Raw genomic sequence first — 17,910 nt, 5'->3', positions numbered from 1 at the left:
GGGGGCTTTAGCACATACCAACATTATATTTCTTCACATGTTACACAATTGCAAGTACATCAGGAAACAGAGCTAGAAGCATGGTTTTAGTACTGGGCCTTGTTACCATATACCTGTATGCCTCCTACATGTCCTTTTCATTTTGTGCTGTTCCCCTTGAGAGAAGGAGGGAGGAGAGGATGTGCAGTCCTCCTTGCAAAGGAGTGGAAGCCCCTTTTAAACTATTCAGGAGAATGCTGCCAAAGAATGGCTTCGCTTTCCATTTCCAGGGTGCCTCTACCCACTATGGAAAGCTGGATAGTTTATTCTGTTAGGAGGGTAGCTTCTGTATGTCGTATGCTGGAGCAAAATGAGAGTCTTGTAGTAATGTAAAGTCTATCTAATTTATTATGTCACGGACTAGAAAGCCTCTGCCATATTAAATTTGTTGGTCTTTCAGGTGCTATTAAGGCTCTGTTGTTGAGCTGGTTTCCTTCTCAGTGTGGCAGGAGCAGGGAAGGAGCGAAGTGCCTGCGGTTGAATAACCATGCACCAGCAACTGCTTGTTCACACTAATCCATAGTAGTTGGTTTTTTTAAAATATGGTTTAATGTGATGTGCTAACTAGAACACTATGTAGAAAGCAGACTTGGGAATACGGTTCATTATTTAATGGAATGTTATCATTTTGTAATGAATGGAGTCCTTGAATGAACAATGCAAAACTAAAGTACATGGTCCTGGAAAATGCTTACAGTAATTGTTATTACTGTTACTTTCTTTCCCCATCTAAATGGGGATCAGGTGTGTGGAATGTCTGGCCCTCCAGATGTTGCTGAACTACACCTCCCATCATCCCATGCCATTGTCCATGCTTGTTGGAGCTGATGGCAGTTGCCGTTCAGCAACACCTGGAGGGCCAAAGGTTCCCCACCCTAGATGTAGAATTGTTACTCTGGTTCTGCTCCTCTGGCCTTGTTGAAGTTGGCCAAGCCAAGAGGGTGCACTTGGTTTTTCTGTAGCCAGGTAGCTTTGCAAGGTTGTCAGGGCTTCCCTCTCATAAGTGAGTAGGGCTGTTGAATGAATAAGAATTTTGTTTCCTATATTGTCATTGTCATAGTCTGTTTCAAAAGGCTCCTTTTTGCAAGACAAGATTGCTTTAACCTCCCTGTCTTTGTCAGCTATTTCAGTCAGTTGTATTTTGCCTACCTAAACATTTTCTTGGTCTTTTCAGTTGGATACAGAGAAGACTCCAATTCCCGCCCTGAATTTGTCAGTAGCAGCTAAATATGTGCCTCTTTGTACGCCAGAATGAGGGAGATTCCTGTAGCTCTGTGTAATAAGCACACTGGTTTCCTCTTGAATTGTCTTCCTCCATAGGCTGCAGGTGGCTTATGTTTTTAAAGTTCTGCATACAGATTTCCCTCCCCACACCCTCAGTGCAAATTCTTTCTATCTGTGAAATGGAATCAAATAAAGAAATAAACCACCTCACCTGTTTTTAGACCCTTTGAAGTTGAACCCCCTTCTAAAAATGCCCTTCATGATCTTGTTTAATAGAGAGTTCAGAAATGTTTGATCCCTGCATCAAGCCACATGGGGATCTGTGGATTGGAGCAAATGGATACCAAAGACCCCAACAGCCACTGCAAGTGTCAGCTTAAGTGCTTGACAAGAAGTGGCCCTCCTGGATGTGGGTCACAGAAAGCAGGATGAGGTCCTTATGGATTTTAAACCACACGTCCAATGGAGAGGCAAACATGAAGCTTAAAGGGCTCATTATCATAAATAAACCCCCAATCATCAATTTTAGTCTCATGTGCTGAGAGAGGAGGCGAGTCTGATTTTTATTTGGGTCATACTTTGTTTTATGTACACTTTTGATTGCTTTCATAGGATTAACTGTATACATTGTTTGTCCAGGCATGTTACTGTGTTTAACAGTTGGCAAATTCTGTGACTGATGGGATTGTATTTGCTTACCAACAGGTTAGCAAACTATTGTTTAGATGTTTCAGTAAACATACTGGTTAATGCAGAGATTGGGAACTGCAGGCGAAGCAAGTAATTTATCATTTTAAAGTACCTTTTTTAAAAAAATAGAAAGCAACTTTCTCTAATAGTTTCCTGTCTTGAATGGTCTGTAAACAACGCACAGGGTAAGAGTTCCTGGATTAATAGTAGAAAACTGCAGTTCCACCCCGGGGCTCAGGGGTTCTCGGTAAACTCCTGCAAATATTCTATGGTAGGATGTAAAGTTTATCTTTGTGTGTGTGTAAAGTTTATCTTGCAATCTTTAGGCAGGTAGCAGTGTGTAGCTTGTCAGGGTTGACCCCAAAAATTCTGCTTCCCGAGGGGAACTGGCCATGCCTGCACCCCACCTGAGAGCAGCAGGCCTGCACCTACCAGCCTACTCTGCCTAATGGTAGGGCTGGTCTTGGGGCTTGTAGCAGAATGATACAAGACTGACAGTGCCATCCTGTGCTTCATGTGGGATCCTGCAGAGGTTTAACAGTTTGAGGCTCTCCTTGTTGTTGCCTGCCGATCTTCCCTTTGTTTGGGCACCTTTGTTGTGCTGCCCGCCAGTGTACCTCATCCTGCTTTCCCAGGCTAGAACAGGGAGGCAGAGGGGTTTCCTGTTTTCCCATCACATGATCAAGGAGCTTGGGTATCTTGGCCAAGCATCAGCCGAGGATGCCCCCTCTGGGGCAGTGGTGTGCTGTTGGTTTTACATGGCATGCTCTCTGCGTATTCTGAGAACGCAGCAGCCTCCCCGCATTCTGCCTCAGAGTTGGAGAGGGAAAGGGACTGCCACAGAATTGCCAGGGCTGTTGCTTCCCACCTCTGCCACTCTTGTGTTCTTATGTATTTTAATTACTGTTTTTAACTTGATTGTTTTTATTGCTTCTGTAACATTGTTTTTAAACGTTGCAAGCAGCCTTGAATCCCAAAGTGGGAGAAAAGGCAGGATATAAATAATAATGCAGTAACATCAAAGCTGAGAAGAAGGCTCAGCTTGTGACAGCAGCTCCCTTGCCTGAGTGAATGTGGTAGACAGAGGTGTAGGTGCTTGAGATCCTGACAGTCTCCTTGAGGAGGCACAAGCATTTGGGACTTTTTGCCACATTAGCTTGGAAATGGGCAGGATTTGAGGGTTGTCGTGGAGAGGGTCAGGACTTAGTCAGGATCCTAAGCTGCCTCAGACCCTGTCTTCCTTGACTCCTGGCCACCCACAACTCATTGCTGCTCTGTGAGCAGTTTGCAGGGGGGCAACTGCTGCTTGACTTAAACAGGGTTGGTTTGGTTAAGATGTGCCTGTAGATCTTTCCCTCTCCACTTCCTTCCTTCGTGGGTTGGATATGTTGAGAGTTAAAATGCTTTTTATGCTTTCACACAGTACACAGTATTTATGGTTTTTAAGGCAGTGCAAAAACAAAGAGGAATTGGTGTAATTTTAATAGATATGGCAAATGTACAACTTCAGGGATGTGCAATAAACATGAAACTACTTGTGGTAGTGGTGGATTCCAGATTCATGTTTGCTTAGACTCCCTAAAAACTTGATATTGATGTCTAGGGTCTTTAACTATTTCCTGCTTGCCATGCAATTTATATAAAGTCTCTTGTATTGCTTTAGTTAACACTAGTGGTTATTCTTTCTGCTTAAAGCTAAATAAAAAACACAAACCCATAGCTACCTGAGATACATTGTGTGGAGCAGGAGTTATGTGCAGAATGCAAGCTAACTTCATCTGGCGACCTTGCTGACAAAGCAGAAAGGGGGGTGTACAAGGGTCTGAAGGGGGCTTGATCATGTTACATGTTTAGGAATGGGGCCTAGTCCTGCTCTCCTTTGCTCATTCCCGCTTTTTGCCAGACACTGCTTGGCGAGGCCTGTGCTTATTCCTGAGTTCCAATTAATTGCCAAGGAGCCAGTGTGGTTTCCATCAACATTTGCATCTCTTGACTAGACAGCCTTTCCTGCTTGTTGGGGTAGGCAGAGGCAGTTTTTCTGTTGGGTTCTTAAGGTTAAACTGCCTGTGTGAATGCACCCCATTGTGATTTCCTTGTTCTCCTTTGAGTGTTACCAGATCTGTTCCTTGCAGCCGGCCTCTTCTGACTGCTCAGCATTTTTCTGCATGAGCAGTGCTACCTTCCCCCTCTTGTTTGAGGCTGTGTGGCAGCACAAGGCTTTTTTTTGCCCATCAGTCCTCTGTCTTCCTCACTGAGAAATATGGGATGGTAACAAGCACTTACTGTGTATCAGGAGGGGAAGCTCTGTGGTGCCTTTTGCCCTCTCCTTCCAGCTGGAGCTGCTGCATGTCCCTGTGGCTAAGCAGCGGGTGCCACAATTTGGCCGGGTGGGATTTTTCAGAGCTGCCTGAGGATTTTCCAGCAAAATAACAAGAAGGGGGATATCTAGGTTGCCTGGTGGTTCTGAAAATCCCTCTGCACCCGCCGCCTTAAATCTCCTCGGCTGACCTACATTATGGCTTGCTATTCTACCTGCTTGAGTGAGCCCATGGCTATACTATTATGCCTGATTTCATGCTTACAGAAGCCATCTGTCTGTCCTTCAGCAGAGGTCCCTAGGGTGGGAGCCTTTTTCACCCAGGGTGGGGTGCTGCTTTTCATGGGAGATGGCTTCTTTCAATAATCTTTTATATTTATATCATAGTGGTTCCTCTTGTTTTGCAGTTGTAAGCCTCCTGGGGTGTTGAGCCAGACTAAAATTCAGGATGGATTCTTGCCAGGGAAGCCATAAACTCAATCAATACAGTGACAAAATCTTCAAATTCCGTTTTGTCTGTGTACTTAAGTAATGCCGGTCACTGTGTCCGTGCTCCAGGGTGGGGGTGGTGCAGGGAGGAGTCTCCCTGTATCAATTCCTTGTGAGTGTGGCATTGGGGCATTGAAGCAGGGTTTAAAGCTGATTGCCCTGAGTTAGTTACGCCCATGGAAAGATAGCTCAGCTGGTTGGGGTGTGGTGCTGATAACACCAAGGTTGCAGGTTCGATCTCTCCTCATTGTCATCTAAGCACAAGAGTATCTGGATTATCATTTTGCTGAATGCATACTGTGCTGAATGTTGAGTGGTTGGCAAAACAGCATCCACTACAGCCTTCTTTTGCAGCCTAACTCGTAGCTGAAACAAGATTTGGTGTGGGCCTTCCAACCAAGACTGTTTTACTTTGATGTTGAACCAGCAGGAGGTAGAACACGCAAACAATGTATTCCACTATCAGTCTTAAGTTGTTGGGGGGCGGGTTGCCTTCAATGGCTTACTGGACCAGTTTTAAGAAGGACCAGATCCATGGGAAGTTTTCCTGTCCTTATGGCCTGTGTGATCCAGTACTTGAACGCTTGATCAGTAGACAGATCTATTATTACATTGTCAGTCAGTGAAGAGGCTCTCCAGTTGTGAGTTTGGTTAATGAAGATTCAATGTCAAGTTCTGTAGCAGTGTCTTAACATCTTGTCAATGTTACCTGTCCACTTGCTGTTAGACAAGGTCTTTGCATTGAGTGCTAGATCAACTGTCACAGGGCAACTCGTTGGTGTGGAGGGCACAAACCAACCTGATCAGCTTATAACCAAGCTTGATCTCTACCCAATGCATGGTACTACCCTTTGAGCCAGTGTTAAGATTTGTAGAATCACCTTCTGTGGCCTTCAGGCTCTTATCAATGCTGCTGCTCTTAATGAAATCTACAAAATTATTAGCAAAAACTCCAGCCTTTTTCCAGTGTGAAGTGGTAGAGATATCTCCCACCTTGCTCACTGCACACGGATTAATTCTGTTCTGAGATGATGTTTGGGATCTGCTGATCTGAATTGTCTGCTTTGAGCGTAACTTTAGTTGTATCTTCCTAGCCATCAAAGAAGATGCTGTCAATTTCAACCTTCTGACATAGGTAATCAGATTCCTGATCCAGGGATTTCATAACTTTTTCTTGGCCCTCTTGACTTTATTGTGATCAAGTCTCTTGTCTTCAGTGATCAAGCCAGCATCCATAAAGGTGGAAGTGGTGAGGGCTGTCTAAAAAAAGTTCAGCAACTTTTGGGGTGTCCTGGTTTTTACTTTTTGAAATATAACAACCCTACCATAAACTAATTTTACTTGTAAACATATTATTATTATTATTATTATTATTATTATTATTATTATTATTATTAATTCAGTTTATATACCACCCTTTATCCAAAGATCCCGGGATGGTGTACAACATTATAAACCTGATTTACGCTGTATAATAATAAAAACATAATGCACAGCATTTAACAGGCCATGGGGTTGTAACCTGGAATTCTGAGTATGAGAGAGATTCACCCAATTGACACTCACTCATCTTTGGGACTTGGAAGCTTAGGGGTTCACCCTGGGTACGAAGTCGTACTTGCTTTTCTTAATGTCAGTTCATAACTTCCATCATTTCCATCTTGGGCACCTTCATTTTCACTAGCAGAGAAAATTAATTCATTTCATGGTATTCAAACATACTACTTACTTCACTGCTTATATTCAGCAAGTCTTCTCTCATCTTCTTGCCGCTTCTGCTTTGTGACTTGTCTGTTATGCTCAGGCAGATCTGGCAAGACAGTCTGATGTGGCCCAATCAAACCAGTCTTCTCTCTCTGACCTTTAATGAAAACAAGTTCCTTCCCAGGGATCTCCATCTCCATAGGGCATGTACAGTTAACGTGAGCTTCTTTTTTGCAACCAGCATCTGTAGGGCAGTCAGATTCAGAGCAAAGAAAAATCTTACACTTGCAATTGAGGATATCAAAAAGCTTGTCAAGTTTTGACGTTTCGATTTTTATGCCATTTCACATACATTTTTTCACACTTCTAAGACAAGTCTAAAATTACTGGAAATTCATTAAAAAGTCAATATTTTATGTACTGTAGTTGTTTACTATGCAAAACTAAATTATATTAATTTAACCAAAATAGCTTTTGAATTCCCAGGTGATGTTATAACTTTTTAGCACCCCTCATTTTTGGAATGTGAAAGTTGAAAAAATAAACATGCTCTACTAGTCTGGTATCCTCTTCTCACCGTGGCAGACCAGATGCCTCAAAGGCAAACCATCAAACAGGATCTGAGCACAAGTGACCTCTCCCCTCTTGTTTCCAGAAACTGGTACCTTGGTTGTCAAACTTAATCCGTTCCAGGTGTCCATTTGACTCCTGAAACCATTCAAAAACCAAGGTGTGGCTTCCCATTTGCTGCAGGAGCTTCCTGCACTCAGTCGTCAGCTGCGGAAGCTGCGTTGGATGTTCGGCTTCCGAAAAATGTTTGTAAACCGGAACACTCACTTTCGGGTTTGTGGCGTTCGGGAGCCAAAATGAACGAGTATAAAGGCATTCGAGAATCAAGGTACAACTGTATTTGGAAACATAGCTACCTCCAGTTGTGGGGGGGGGGGAGCATAGTCAATGTGGCTAGTAGCCCTTGGTAGCTTTATCCTCCATGAATTTGTCTCACCCTCTTTTAAAGTAATCCAATTTGGTCACTATCACTGCCTCTTGTGGTATGACTTCCATAGTTTAACTGTGTGTTGCATGAAGAAATTGTTTATTTTGTAGCCAAGGTTCCTCACACCTGCTTTAGGGGAAGTGTTTCCCCATCTAGAACTGCCTAAACACAGTCTCCTGAGCAGACAAAGCACCCACCAATAGTGCCTCCATCTTGTCCAGATTGAATTTCAGTTTATTGGCCTTTGCCCAGCTTCTCACTGATGTCAGACACCAGTTCAGCATTTCCACTGCTTTACCTGACTTAGATGAAAATGAGAAGTAGAGTTTGGTGTCATCTGTGTATTGATGAAACCCTTCTTTGCAATCCCTGGATGACCCCACAGTTTCACGTAAACATGGAAGAAGATTGGGATGGGGTGTGTGTGTGGAAGCAAGACAGAACCCTTCAGGACCTCTTAGTGCAAATGTCATGGGGCTCAAGAACAGTCACCAGGCATCTGATTCTGATGTGAAGACCCACCCAGAAGAGTACAATGGCCAAAATCTTATGAGAGATCCAGAAGGACTAACAGGGTTACTCACCCTCTGTCCTCTTCCATCAGTGTGACAGGCAGTTTGAGAACCAAAAGCAGCCCTGAAACTGGATTGAAATGAGTCGGGCCCTTAATCTCTGCAGGGATAGAGGAACAACTGGTGTGGTGTGGAACAATTGGTGTGGTTGCCAAAAGAGGCTGATCAAACTGATTGTTTTCCATATGGTTTCTGGGCTTTCCTTGGCAGGTGATCCTCTTGAAGTCCTAGTTGACCTCTGGAATTGGGGGGGGGGGGAATTACCCAGACAGTTGACACAGTTGTCCCTGAGCATCCTCCCCTGCTTTTTTACAGCCAAATAAGCTTAATTGTCCCAATAAAAGAAGGAAACAGTGGGGACAACTGCTGGAGCAATGTTGGAGGAAGACGTCCATCTACATGAGTCCAGGAGCAGCTCTCCCCTCCTGTGATTGCCAGCAACTGGTATTCAGAGGTACATTACCTCTGACAGTGGAGGTAGAATGTAGCCATTGTGGCTAGTAGCCAGTGAACTACAGCCTGGGTACTCTTTGTGCTTTGCCTTTCCTCTGCAAAGAGGTCACTGCCGGGATCAAGTCATGGCTGCTTCTTGAGGCCAGGCAGCTGTTTTTAGATCTGGTCATCTTTGGGGATAAACTTACATTTTCAGCACAGTGGGTTAGGCAGCACAGCTCCAGGAACTCTGTATAAGTGTTGGGAAGCAAGCGTCGTGTTGGTATTAGCACGCTTTGCTGTGAGAGTGTCGTTGCATACTGGTATCTCCAAAAGCAAATGGAACAACTCAGGGATTGCCAAAGAATAGGAGGCCAACAGAAATCAATGCATTTCAGCAACTGTGGCTGGATGTTGCTGTGCCAAACTGGCCTAAAAGCTTTTGCTAATGAGAGCTGTGATCTCTGAGGGGATCTCTGAGCTATAGCTGATGTCACCTATCCTGGCCACATGGTAGTTTGGCAGCCAAAGCATAGCAGTTAGTCTTCCAGTTGTGCACAGTTGATATTTGACTAAAATCTGGTCACTGGCTTGTTTCTGGGATTGGAATAGATAACAGCACAAAACAAGTGGAACAGCCCTTTTAAAAAACACACAAATTGAATTGGCTGTTCTCGGCAGAGTTGCAAGCAAAGTCTAAATTTAGCCTTGAACAGCCATCCTCTGCTTTTTCGTAATTCACACCTGCAGATGACTTTTCATTACATTGGTGCTTAGTGCTAGAGAGGCAATGGCAAATTCTTTCCCCCTTTGGAGCTGACTGTCACACTTGGGAGGTGCCTGGTTTGTGGTTGAGTGGCAGGAGGCATTGGGAGATCAGTGATCCCAGTGGCCAAGCCCCTCTTGTTTCCCTGGCCTCCAATTACATTCTCTTCCCCCCTGTCACCTGGTAACTTTCTTTCTTTCTCTCTTTAGATAGGCAGGCTTGAGCAGCCACCTCGCTGTGGGTACCTGGGATGTCAGCAGTATCTTCCCATTAGATGCTGTGTGCTACAGCAAGAGCAAAGCAAAGAAATTGCATGCCTGGATGTTTAATAGTCCCTGCTGAATATCGGCTTCCTTTTTTTAATAGGAAGCTTGTAGGGCTCATGGTGACAGAAGACAGTTTAGAAAGTCCAACTTAGTTGTATCTGACTTACTGCTTACAGGCCAGATAAAGCTGACCCCCGAAAAAACGGTTATGTTTTGAGGTTGATGCTCCTTACTGCTGTGGAAAGGGTCAATCTTTGGGTGACTCCAGACGGTTAGTAATTTTTTTTGGGGGGGGGGCAATATTAGGAAATTTAGGTTTCTGCAACTGAAGTGGTTTTAAGCGCAGCAAATTAACTTTTCTTTTTTTAAAAAATGACAACTGTGGACTTTTTGCAGGAAAATGCATTGTAACGCACAGGAGGAATGAAGAAAGAAAGACGTATATGCATCCCACAAGGAAAAGGAGGATAAATTCAGGATGAGTGCTCCTTGTGGACTAACTGCCCTGAAAACAAGGAGGAATGAATGCCCAGATTAGATATACCGTAATCTGTTTTCCATGCAAATCTTCTGCAAGCAAATCAGGATGAATGTCCAATAAATAGGTTATCTGGAGGTGTTCCTTTTGCTCTTCCTCTGTGCTCTACTTTGGAAGGCTTCAAAGCCTTTCCCCCAACTCCATTCCTTCCACCCTTTGCCACCCTCCAGATCCTTCCTGCAATGTCATCTAGGAGGGGGCATTCCTATGACTTTGCTGGGCCATGTGCAAGGCATGCAGCCTGCAATAAACTGAGACATGCACACCTCCCCTTCTCTTTAGCTGTTTTGGGAAGCCTTGGAGTGATGTTGCGAGTAATGGCTACCAAGGGGCTCAGATCTGGTGAAAAATGTCCATTAAAGAGGATATTATCTGTCTTGGGGCTAAGCCCTCAACTAATTGGGGGGAGGGGGCAGCAGGCAGCTTCTATTACAGATGTTCTGCTTGCACGACCAGATTGTAGTGTCTGATTTGCAGTGGCTGTGATGTAGGAAGATTAATTTTAATAATGTGATACAAAAGGATCTTCAACCTATGTGGGGGTTGTAGTTGTGAGTTGTGGGCAGGGAGGCTTTTTTTTTTTTAAGGATTACAGGTCCCACCACCCATTGAGTTTAGTCCACTGGAAGGAATTATCTTGAGCTGGATGATCCAGGACTGTAATACTTTTCCTTTGTCTCCTGTCTTGTTTTCCAGCAGCTGATTGGGTGTGCCTCGGTGTTTGTATTGCATTCAGTCTTGTGAACAGGATCATATCGCTGCTTAAGTGTGAATTCCAGAGCAACCAATGAAATGCCTTTGTGCTACTGTGTTGTGTTGGACTCTGCTCTCTGTGTGGTGGGTTAGAGGTTGGGTAACTCCCCATCTTATCCCTATCTGGTAGCTGAGGGAGACTGAATTAGCATGAATATCCATTTACCTGAAGTGGCCTTCATTGGGTTGCTTTTGTGTTAAAAGAGCCTGAAAGGGCCACATTTCAGGAAACCTACTTGAGTCCAGAAGCACTTCTAGGTTTGGAAATTGATTGCGTGGGTTGAAGTTGAAACAGGAACCCTGTTAGTCACCTGCATGTAGTGCTGCTCTTATCTAAAATGCACCCTGAGCAGCAGTGTTAGGACTGACAATCTTTGTCCGTGGCCCGTGGTTTGTGTTCACCGCCTAGCAAAGAATCTCCTTTTCCTTTTGTCTGCACATTCACTCTTTCAGTTGGAATACATGGGTACAACTGCAGTGGAGTGCAGAAGGAGCTGAGTTTTAATTCTGAAGCTTTCTGTTTATCTTTCCATTTGGTGGCTGCAATATGCAAACGTGTGATGGTGCACAGAGAACCAGCAGTTCATAAGACAAAAAAAGAACTTCACAACACAAGGAAATATGAGGGTGTCTGGCGCAGACATGCTTCACACTTTTTGCCCTAGCTTTTCCTGCTACTTGAATATGGAATATGGAATCCCCACATGAGAAATTCACTGCTGGCCAAGTGTGAAAGGGGAGCATGTGCCTACCTACATGCATGTAGGCCAGGACTGAATGAGAAGCTGCTGAGAAATGCAGAGTGAGAATCAGCTTTGGGAGGAGAGGGAAGTGGCCGCTTTTCCAGGCTTGGTGGGAATCAGGTCTGCCTAACAAAGAGTTGCTAATCTCTAGGGATCTGTGTTAACCAATTTAAGCCCATGTATTTTAGAAAGTACAGGAGGAGGATGGAGAACAATGAATTACCTCAAACTTATGTGAGGTATTACATCTCCTGATAGCATGGCTGGAAAGTAGATTTGCACATTGAGTTATGGTGTAGCTTTTAATCTTGGCAGCTGCCGATGTTTATCTCCAGGGGTCTCTAAACATAGGTGCCAGAGGTGACCAAGGAATTTGATTCTGGCAACTGGTAGCAAAAGCCTCCAGTAGTAAGTCGCATGAATAACAAATCTCTCTTTAAAAAAAATAAAATAAATAAGAAGCCACTGTTAATGCAGGAAAGCAGAGTTTGTTTTTTCTTACGTGGCACCAGGCTAAGATGTAGCATCTCTGCCAGGGGTTGGAGGGAAGGGTTGCCCCCCACTTGCTGCCCCTGTTGTGCTCCTCCCCCATGCAAACCTCTGGTCTCCCATCCAAGTACTAACCAAGCCTGACCCTGCTTAGCTTCCAAGATCGGACGAGATAAGGCATGTTCAGGGTAGTATGGCTGTAGACATGCAAACCTCTGATAAGAATGGGTAATGACAAGATGCACACCTGTGTAGCCTTGCCTGTTGACTGTTTCCTCTCTTCTTGTTCCACAGAGGCTATGCAGCTGACTACTAATCCAGCTAGGATTTATGGGTCCAGTTTCACTTGGGGCAAGCAAAGAGAACAATGCATACAATTATGGGGGGGGGGGATACTTAAATTGCTTTAGGTCTATTTTGAACAAAGGGAGCTTTTTTCCTCCAGAAGAGCTGTCATAGTTATTTGTGTACACTGTACAGGTATTGTACTGCCTTGCAAAAAGGGAAAGAGCCTTTCCTCAGGTAATCCATTAATGAGAGCAAGACCAGTAGGTGTCAGGTCAACTGTCTGTTGCCTCTTCAGAAGCTCTTTCAAAGTGCTGCCTTTGCCAGACCCCTGTGGGCCAAAAAGGCCACTTGACGCCAGCCGATTGACAAGTGCAAAGCCCCCACCTGTCTCATTTGATCCCCTTGCTAGATCCAGTCCCCCCACCCCACCCTGGGCTTCTCTTATCTGCTTTGATCAAAAGGATGCATGTATTTATCCTTCCCTGTGAGCAGCATCTGTGTTCCCTTGGAGAGGGTGGAACTCTGGCCCTTCCAGAGGACACAAACACTATTTGGGTTCCCAGTTTCTTTTGTCTTGGATGGAAGACAACTGAGGATTTAATAGGGATGCCTCTCCTCCTTCTGGAAGAACTTACTGTCCCCAGAGAGCAACACCTTTCCCTGCTAGCTGGTCTTGGAGAAGGACAAAAATTCACCCAACTGCAGTTTTCCTTGAGTTGAAACACAACAGTGTCATCTGGTGGTGACATATATATTCATTTTTGCTCCGTTGCGGAGCTGTGAGGGTGGGTGTTTCCTAGGAGTTTGGTGCAGCTGCTGAGCTGCTCTGCTGCTTCTCCACAGAGCATCGTTTCCAAGAATGCCATGCAGTATCGAGGGAGCTCACAGCACGATGCTCAGGAGTTCCTCCTCTGGCTCCTGGACCGAGTTCACGAGGACCTCAACAACATAGTGAAGAACAATGGCAGACCTCTGAAGGTGAGGCGCGTCTTCAGGGCATGCTGGCGGTGGCCCAGGGAGTCCTCAGCTGACACTTTGCATGCCTGTGCATCTACTGCTCCAGAGGAGTCAGATGTCGAAGGAGTTACGGGACCAGAAATATTTGGATGAGTCCCATCTTGCCACTGAAGTCCCAGGGCTGTGGTGCATTCTGAGTGGAAAGTATTATTCAGCTCTTTCCAGATGTGCATAGGTTCCTTACTTGGCAGAATTTCTGCATGTGTGCATGCTCACAGAATTCTGGCTGTGGAGGTGTGCGAACACAAACCAGATAGTTGCCACCCTGAGCATTTTGCAGAAGCAGATAGTTTGTTTCCCCCTGTGCTTAGCTCTGTCCTCTGCCCACCATAGTGTGTGAATCCCGCAGCACATGCCTGAACACCTCCCTTACAAAATGCATTTTTTCTTCCAGCCGCCTTTGGAAGATGAAGTGCTGATTGAAGGACCCGCATTTCCAATCAATAGCACTTTTGTCCAGGAACTCTTTCAGGCCCAATACAGGTATGGCACCCCTTGCCTGGCTTTCAGCATCACTTTGCTCTGTGTCTGGTTTGCTGGGGGCAGAGACACTCGCAGGGTTCCTGGGATAAGGAGGAAGCCTCTTTTTTTCTCCACGGAGCATAACCACTTCCTGGGATGAACATCTGTTTCATTCCCTGATTCAGCCTGCCTGCCCTGGGGTTTGTGAGTTGGGTGCTTTCCCTTGGGGCTGAGAAACAAGGTCTTTGGGCAGCAGGTGTGGGGCTCAGCTTTCCAGTGTGGCCTCTTGAGCCCAGTTCTCAACAGCTGAGGAGGTGAATCTGTTTCTCAGCTGCCATGTGATTTAATGCTGCTTCAATGAAAAGTGAATAAATCTCTGCACCCAGAAGAATAGCTTGTCGGAGAGAAGGCAACAAGCCTACCTGACATCTTTTTTTTTTTTTTTTTAAAGAAATATTGTGTGGAAGAGCATATTCACCTTATGGGAGCCAGATCTTAATCTTGCTCATTGCAAGAGGTGGAGCTGGGGGAATGGAAGGACCAGTGATACCATCACATTTTGCTTGAATGTTGTGTTTTTTCCAGGCTCTAATTGCAAGGGAATTTGGGAGTTGGGTGGCCTCTGATTATCACTTCTGCGGAGAGGGGGACTGCTGTACTGTGTCCTAAATTAGGCTTCTGTTCCCTTTTATATCTGGCAGGTCATCCTTGACGTGTCCTCATTGCCAGAAGCAGAGTAATACCTTCGACCCGTTCCTGTGCATCTCTCTGCCAATCCCCCTGCCTCACACACGGTATGTGTCTCTTGCCATGGGAAAAGGAGAGGGGAGGAAGAGTGTACCATGCTTACTCATTGGCGCTTTCCTGCACACCAGGGATGTGGAATCTCTGGTGGCCAAATTATTTCCTGTATAGCTCACACATTCTTTAAGAGTCTTGAGGACCCACAGTTAAATTTGGGGGGTGAGGGTGCGGAAGGAATCCTCACTGTTTAAATGTGGAGAGAGCTCAAGCTATAGCAATATGCTGCAAATCTGCTTGGTGCTGAGCAAGCGAGGGAGGGGTGTTTCCAGTTCTCCTACCCCCCTGACCTCGAACCCTTATAAGAATCTGCTGCAGGAGAGGGACTGTGAGCAACATCAGGGCAGAAGGTATTTCTAGGACCAGGGTGAAACTAAATCTCCCTTGTTATTTTTGCCATTGTATGCTGGATGTTGTTTACATAACCTTGTTATATTTATAATAGTGAAAAAGTCTTTTTCTTTTTTGTATGTAGTTAAATTTGCTATTGTGGTGTTTTGCTATGTTATGAAATTGTTTTGCACTCTTTGCTTTTGAAGTGCTTTCCTGTTTTCTTTGTTGGAAGCCACTTTGTGTATCATTTTGGGTGTGTATGGAAAAGAGGCATATGAATGAATGAATGAGCTAAAGTTCTTGCAGCCTGTGGAGAGTGAGCTGCAGCTGGGCCTAGAATGTCCATGTGTGCATTAGTCCAGTTCCACCCCAGCCACCTTGGTGAACCTCAGTAGATTTGCCTCCTCGTCCAACTCACAAATGTCTGCCCACCCAAAGGATGTGCCCTTGTTGTCCTCTCTGCAGGCCATTGTACATCACAGTGGTGTACCGAGGGAAGTGCTCCCACTGCATGCGCATCGGGGTGGCTGTGCCTCTGTCTGGAACAGTGGCGCGACTGAGAGAAGCTGTGTCCAGGGAAACCAAAATCCCCACCAAACAGGTGAATGTTTGCGGTTGAGGGCATTGGGGCTGATTCTTGCAACTGTACCACACTCACTGTTCAGCATCCAATAACCTAAAAATGTACCAAATACCTCTTCCTGTGCAGTGTTTATGATGTGTGGCCGAGGGTGGTGGTGTCTCAGTGATCCCTTTTATTTCTGCATGATTGTAGAAACCGTCAAAGTGATTGGATCCAGTTTCCCACCCCTGAGTGGAAGGATTTTGGGAAGCTGGGAAAAGCTTCTGCCTGAGCCCTAGCTAGGCGGGTCTCTGGGCACCTTGTACTATTTTGATCTATCCAGGGGGTGTCGCATTTGGTAGTCTTGCTACTTGGCCTTGGCAATGCTGCAACACAGGCACTTATTACACTGGCCTCCTGCAGATCGTGCTCACTGAGATGTACTATGATGGTTTCCACCGCTCCTTCTCTGACTTGGATGACCTCGACACAGTGCAGGAGAGTGACTGCATCTTTGCCTTTGAGACCCCAGAGATCTACCGGCCTGAGGGGATCCTAAGCCAGAGAGGTACGTTAGGCTGCTAGGCCATCTGTCTGGCATGTGCCTGATTCCTGCAAGAGTTTTCCTTTTGCCTCCCAACCTTTCCAGAGATGTTTAACATGACTGCTCTTGGAAGGAAAGAAGAAACCTTGTTAAGTTGTGCTTTCTCAATTCCCCCGTGTTGCTTCTGTTCCTTTTCTGTTCCACATAGGCTGAGAAAAGGCCACCTAAGAGTGCAAAACATTTACCGGTGACCTCCATGTTATCTGGACTTGGCCATCAGATGGCTTCACCAGATGTGCCCCTGTATCCCTCTCTACGGCATGTTGACCATGAAGTCTCTTCACTCTCTTTCAGGAATCCACGTGAACAGCAATCTGAATCACTTGAAATATAGCCTTGACCATCCTCGGGCAGCTCCGTATACCCAAGGGAGGCTGGAGAACTCCAATACCAGGGTGGCAGCAGCGGCGGCGGCAGCAAGCGATAAGCTGGTGGTGTTGGTTTGCAACCGGGCTTGTACTGGACAGCAGGGGAAGAGGTAACCGTTGCCTTGCAGGCAAGAGGCCCCCTCTAGTTCTGGTTTTGAGAGGTGTGCAGTGAACTCTGCAATTGTTTTATTTTGGCTTTTGCTTATTTAACCTGGCTTTTTAAATACTCTTTCTACAGTATCAATTTCTAAACAGTACCATAATAATTAAAAAGTTGAATCTCTTTTGTTTTTGATGTTCACTTTGGGCTATCAGATTAAAGTGATCTCTGTCAGATCAACAGCTGAATTATGAGCCTGTCTAGAAACATTTCCTTTGTTCCCATGGCGAGCCAAGAAGGGTAAAGGGTGTCACTTGCACCCTGCTGGTCGTCTGATTGTGCTCCAACATAGACTTTTTAGACCACATTGCAGTGATCTCGCATCAATTGTATTGAAGTCGTTTTTCTTTCTGGGCTCAGTTCGAGGTGCCTCCTTGCAAAGCCCTAAATTGTGTGTGTGTGTGTGTGTGTGTGTAAAGTTTACTTCTCTATTTCATTTTATAATGTATATAAAACAAAGAGAACAATTAAACAGATGAGAATTAAAAGATGAAAAACAAAACTGCACATGGGTTAAAATAACAAAAACCAAATAAAGACTACCAGTATTATCAGATTATCAAGTACAGTTCTAGATTTGTCAGGCTGGTGATGAGAGCTGTCTTGAAAATGATGGTTCTGCTGCATATGTTATAAAGGAATACCAAAACATTTAAAAAGTCCTTGTTGAAATCTCAAATTATGTGTAATTTTTTCCAGAGTGGATGGTACCAAGTGTCCAGTGTAAGATTTTGGACTGTTTTCCATTGAATTGCAATTATTTGTGCTGCCAATATAAGACTAATTCTTTTGACCATTTATCTATATTGAAATCATCAGAAATACTCCGTGAAATTAATCTGAGGCAATAGACAAGAGTTTCTTCAGTAATATTTATAATTTCCATCCAAATTAAATTCCAAAAATCTTATGCAAGCTGACATTCCCACCATAAATGATAATACGTAGCCAAGTTTATTGCAACCTCTTCAACAATTAGGTGATACAGAAGAAAATGTTTTGACATTTACAGAGGAGTGCAATACTATCTGTGTAATAATTTTAAGGAGTTTTCCCAAAGAAAACTAGAAACAGATTTTTAAGGGTTGAGATTCCAAATTTTATTCCAGTTCTTGGGAAGAATGTGTGTGCCAATATCTAGTTCCCATATTTCTTAAAGAGATTCCATAGATACATAAGTTATATTTAGCAATATAGAGTACAATTTAGAAACTAATCCATTTCCCCCTCTACCCATTGTGTAGAATTTCCAAATTCTGTTAAGGGTTTTGGAGCTTATGTTTTTACATGTACTTC

General features: G+C 44.6%; 1 protein-coding gene across 1 annotated transcript in view; it reads left to right on the top strand.

Annotated features, from left to right (window-relative positions):
* USP31 (ubiquitin specific peptidase 31) overlaps window positions 1-17,910 on the top strand; it is a 35,416-nt gene that overhangs the window by 3,892 nt on the left and 13,614 nt on the right. Inside the window, exons 2-7 of the mRNA XM_033166415.1 lie at window positions 13,151-13,285; window positions 13,719-13,807; window positions 14,488-14,580; window positions 15,386-15,521; window positions 15,906-16,050; window positions 16,381-16,564. Of these exons, the coding sequence (XP_033022306.1) occupies window positions 13,151-13,285; window positions 13,719-13,807; window positions 14,488-14,580; window positions 15,386-15,521; window positions 15,906-16,050; window positions 16,381-16,564 (782 nt within the window). The remainder of the gene's footprint in view (window positions 1-13,150; window positions 13,286-13,718; window positions 13,808-14,487; window positions 14,581-15,385; window positions 15,522-15,905; window positions 16,051-16,380; window positions 16,565-17,910) is intronic.

Source organism: Lacerta agilis, chromosome 13 (assembly GCF_009819535.1).
Source record: "Lacerta agilis isolate rLacAgi1 chromosome 13, rLacAgi1.pri, whole genome shotgun sequence".
NCBI lineage: Eukaryota > Metazoa > Chordata > Lepidosauria > Squamata > Lacertidae > Lacerta > Lacerta agilis.
Note: the sequence above shows the minus strand (reverse complement) of the source record. Positions and strands in the feature narration are given on the sequence as shown.